At 30.2% G+C, this 4,427-nt stretch overlaps 1 protein-coding gene across 1 annotated transcript; it reads right to left on the bottom strand.

The window, feature by feature from the left end:
* Positions 1 to 1,496: 1,496 nt before the first annotated feature.
* On the bottom strand, positions 1,497 to 2,575 carry LOC146946382 (uncharacterized). Its single transcript, XM_085748210.1, has 2 exons — positions 2,534 to 2,575; positions 1,497 to 2,003 (listed from the first exon to the last, which is right to left on the bottom strand). The coding sequence occupies exons 1-2, from the start codon at positions 2,573 to 2,575 to the stop codon at positions 1,497 to 1,499; spliced, it is 549 nt and encodes a 182-aa protein (XP_085604336.1).
* Between the last annotated feature and the right edge of the window lie 1,852 nt (positions 2,576 to 4,427).

Raw genomic sequence — 4,427 nt, 5'->3', positions numbered from 1 at the left:
ATTTTTAATGTTTGTGAACTAAATTTACATTTCAGCTTTTAAGCTGTTATCTGAGCATTGCAAAAAATGTATTAAACTTTAGACAGTTTAATTTGTTATATAACCATATCAAATGAATATTGATGATGTAGTCTTTTTTTTTTTTTTTGAAAGAAGTATTGCTAATGTAGTTGTTATCTAATAATTTTTTTTTCAACATCATAGGGAATTCTTTTTTTGTTCTTAAAACAAGCAATGAAGTTAAATAAAATCTCCTCTAAATAAAGTTAAATAAATCTATATTTTGAATCGGTTGGAATTAAAATTGAATCTTTTCTTAGAAGCCTTATGAAGATAGCATTTAAGGTAGCCTTATGGAGATTCTAAAAGATTCTAAAAACTCAATTGTACGTCAGCAATTATACGTTGGATTTGATTTGAGGTGACCATATTCACGCAACATGTATGGTGATTCAGCGGATGATGCTCACACTTTTGAAATTCTCAACACTATTACTACTTCGGGACTACCAAATCACAAGTTGATATCAAAAGTTGGAGTGTCAATATTGCTTTTAAGAAATATAGATCATAAATTAAGATCATGCAATTGAACAATAATGATTATAACAAGGATGATAACATATGTGCTTGAAGGAAAGAATTTAATTGATATCTGGAAGTAATATCAATGTTTTTATACCCAAGTTATCTTTGACATCTTCTAACGTAAGAATTTCTTTCAAGTTTCAACGGAGACGATTTCTGTTAGTTGTTTCCTTTGCAATTGCTACCAATAAGAGTCAAGGGCAATCAATTAAATTGTCAGAATATTTTTGCCAACGTTTGTGTTTTTGCATGTCAATTATGCATTGAAATTGCAATAGTTACTTCAAGAGAAGGGTTGAACATATTGAATTATTGCTAACCGATGAAGATGGTGAAGATGCCATTTTTTTTAAGAGGATGATAACTAATGTTTGTCTGAACCCCAGTCTCAAAAAATATGATGTTCATCCTATTGTGTTTAATGGTAACACAATTTTTTTCTATAACTTATTTAACATCAACGGACAACATAACTTATCGGTCTTTATTATAGTTGATAGGACCCATGCGATGCACGGGTCGAAGTTCTAGTTATTATTGAAAATGAGATTATGAGTTAATTAGAGGATTCAGGCGGGATTAGGTTAGAATTATGCTTTCAACGAGGCATTATATATAATAGAACCATGACCCGTGCTGACGCACGGGTCTTATTTTCATGTAGAAACTCACAATGTTACCTAAGCCAATATTATACCATAGCAGAATAAGTCATAATAATTATAACAATAAGTTGTAAAATATAGAGAGTACAAAATTTATGATACATTCCAAGCCATGAATCATAGGAATAGAAGAACTTTAATTCTGTTAAATAATAGAAAGTACACAACCTAGGGAAAATTGTCAAGCATAAATAATTAACAATGAAGAAGTTTAATTGAGGTCAATCCTTCTAGGTACACAATTTAGGATACATTGCGAAAAACTTCGTGATAAACTACATTAGAAGTTACATCAGTGTCTTCACCATCATCATCAGATATTAATATCTTCAAACCTTCTCTTGAAGTAACCCTTGAGAAAGCCACGTACAATTGACCATGAGAGAAGATAGGCGATGGCAAATATACGGAAACATGTTTCAAAGATTGACCTTGGCTTTTGTTTATAGTCATTGCAAAAGAAACGGTAAGCGGAAATTGTTTTCGTTGAAACTTGAAAGGAATTCTAGTATCAGACGGTATCAAAGATATTCTTGGAATAAAAACCTTATCACCTATGTTAGAGCCGGATATGACTTGTCCTTCAAGCAGAAACTTACCCATCCTTGTAATGACCAACCTAGTTCTGTTGCACAATCCCAAACTTTGATCTATATTTCTCAACAACATCACTGGAACTCCTACTTTTAAGCGCAACTTGTGATTTGGAAGTCCAGACGTAACTATTGTGTTGAGAAATTCAGGCGTGGCCTTTTTTTTTTAAAAGAAATTTTCAACCGTGTGGTTTTAATGCTAGTTAATGTACAATTGATTGGATGTTATTTTATTTCCATTATGCAAACCGTGTGGTTTTCTTTTAATATGCAAAAGGTGTTGTTTTTTTCATATGCAACCGTGTGGCCTCTTTTTTTTTTTAAAAGAAATTTTCAACCGTGTGGTTTTAATGCTAGTTAATGTACAATTGATTGTGTGTTATTTTATTTCCATTATGCAAACTGTGTGGTTTTATTTTAATATGCAAAAGGTGCTGTTTTTTTCATATTCAAATGTGTGGCCTCTTTTGTTTTTAAAAGAAATTTTCAACCGTGTGGTTTTAATGCTAATCAATATACAATTGATTGTGTCTTATTTTATTTCCATTATACAATTGTGTACGTAATTCACGGGTCTAATTTGAGATGGCAATTAATACAACAATCGTGTGATATTCTATTTCAAAAATTAAAATAATATGCAACTATGTTATAAATGGCCGTTACTACAACCTATAATGAAATGACTTTATGGTGTGTATTAAAGGTGAGGAGGTCAAGCGTCGACATAAATGCTTTAGAATGAGCGGGAAAATGCTAGCTTTAGGGTTAGGGTTATGGTTAGCTTGAGCTAACAAGCTTTAGTAAGTAAGACTAGACCATCGACCCGTGCTTACGCTCGTGTCATATCGATAGTAATAATTGACAATGAAATATAAAATAATATGAGTGCAATGACATAGTTCATTCCATAATGAAACATCTAATTTGCGAGATAGGTTAAGCTATATAAGTAAGAGATGTCAGTAGAGTAATATAGGGCGAGGTAATTCTTTTCCAAAAAAATAACATAAAATTAGAAACATAATTTGACTTTAGATAAACATTAAATGCAAAAGTGTGGAGGAAAAATTATGTTAAAATTAGGTTTAGAATAGCGAGACAGGTTAAGCTTTATAAGTAAGAGATGACAGTAGAGTAATATAGGGCAGGGTAATTCCTTTCCAAAAAAATAGCATAAAATTAGGAACATAATTTGACTTTAGATAAACATTAAATACACTGCGGAGGCATAATAATAATAATAATAATAATAATAATAATAATAATAATAATAATAATAATAATAATAATAATAATAATAATAATAATAATAATAATAATAATAATAATAATAATAATAATAATAATAATAATCTATCTATACTATATATAAAGTAAACTACCCCTTTCAGCACACTTTTGGGTTAAACTTTTTTTTTTTTTTTTTTGAAAGAATTTGGGTTAAACTTTTCTATACCCTTTAAGTTTTAATTTTAATTTTAAATACAAATAACACATGTAACAAATAGATAAAAACAAATTTAATTTAAGGAGAAAACTTACACACAATTCCTTATGAACTGTTCTTATTGTTAGCCAATTATAAAATAACATGTGGATTACTAATCCATGTCACTAATCGTCCCCGTTAACCCTCTTTTACCTCCGATAACCACATATCAAACTCACAAAAAACTAGGACAAAACAAAAACTCATGTTACTTTTTTATCAACCGATTTTATGTTGTACATCTGTGTTGTTTCCCTCAATACAACCGACAAAGATTGCCAAGTATTTTCATATCTCTTCCACAAAAAACAATATTTCCATATTATTTTATTACTTCCACAACAAACAGTATTTCCATATTATTTTATTATCTATACCTATTAATAAAGGCAAAACATTGTTTTGGTGTAGCCTATTTTATATACCATTTTTGCCCTTCAGTCTATTCAATTACTTGCTCATGTCCAAAACTAACTTTAGGGCAAAAATGACTTTTTCTTCTATTCTTTTACGGTTTTTTCCTTAACTGCATTAAAGGAGGTTATATGATTTTTTTAACAAAAACTTCTTTATCAAAAGAGAAGAACAAGAGTATCTCCTCTCTGAAAAAAAAATGAGTATCTTCTCCATACCTTCTTATCCCACCTCACTTGGTCTAATCGGTATGAAAGAAAAAAAATGGAAAATAGGTTCAATTAACTCGGTTAAGGGGAGAGGGGAGAGTATAATTGAGAGGAACAAAAAAAAAAAGAGGAGGAGAATTAGGATTAGGGTTATTAATTTAAGAAGTAGGATATGAAACAATGGAGATTGGAGGTGGTTATTATTTTTACTCTTTTAAAATCAAGCGGTTTAGTTATTTTGCAAGAGAAGAAAAAACATAGAACCACAACAAGGGCATTACAATCGCAAAATATGGTTTCCATCACACCAAACAAAATCACTCAATATGCTGGTTTGCAGAAAGTAATCGCTACAAACAAACACCGCATGAAGATGTGCACGGGCTGAACTTTGCTGTGAGTCACAATCATATTAATTTAATTGATTTCATACATTAATCGTTTTCATTTTCTCTACAATTACGTC

The sequence above is a fragment of the Medicago sativa genome, chromosome 2, assembly GCF_051527215.1.
Source record: "Medicago sativa cultivar Bolivia chromosome 2, Bolivia_mono, whole genome shotgun sequence".
Taxonomy (NCBI): Eukaryota; Viridiplantae; Streptophyta; class Magnoliopsida; order Fabales; family Fabaceae; genus Medicago; species Medicago sativa.
This window is presented reverse-complemented; position numbering and strand designations above follow the sequence as displayed.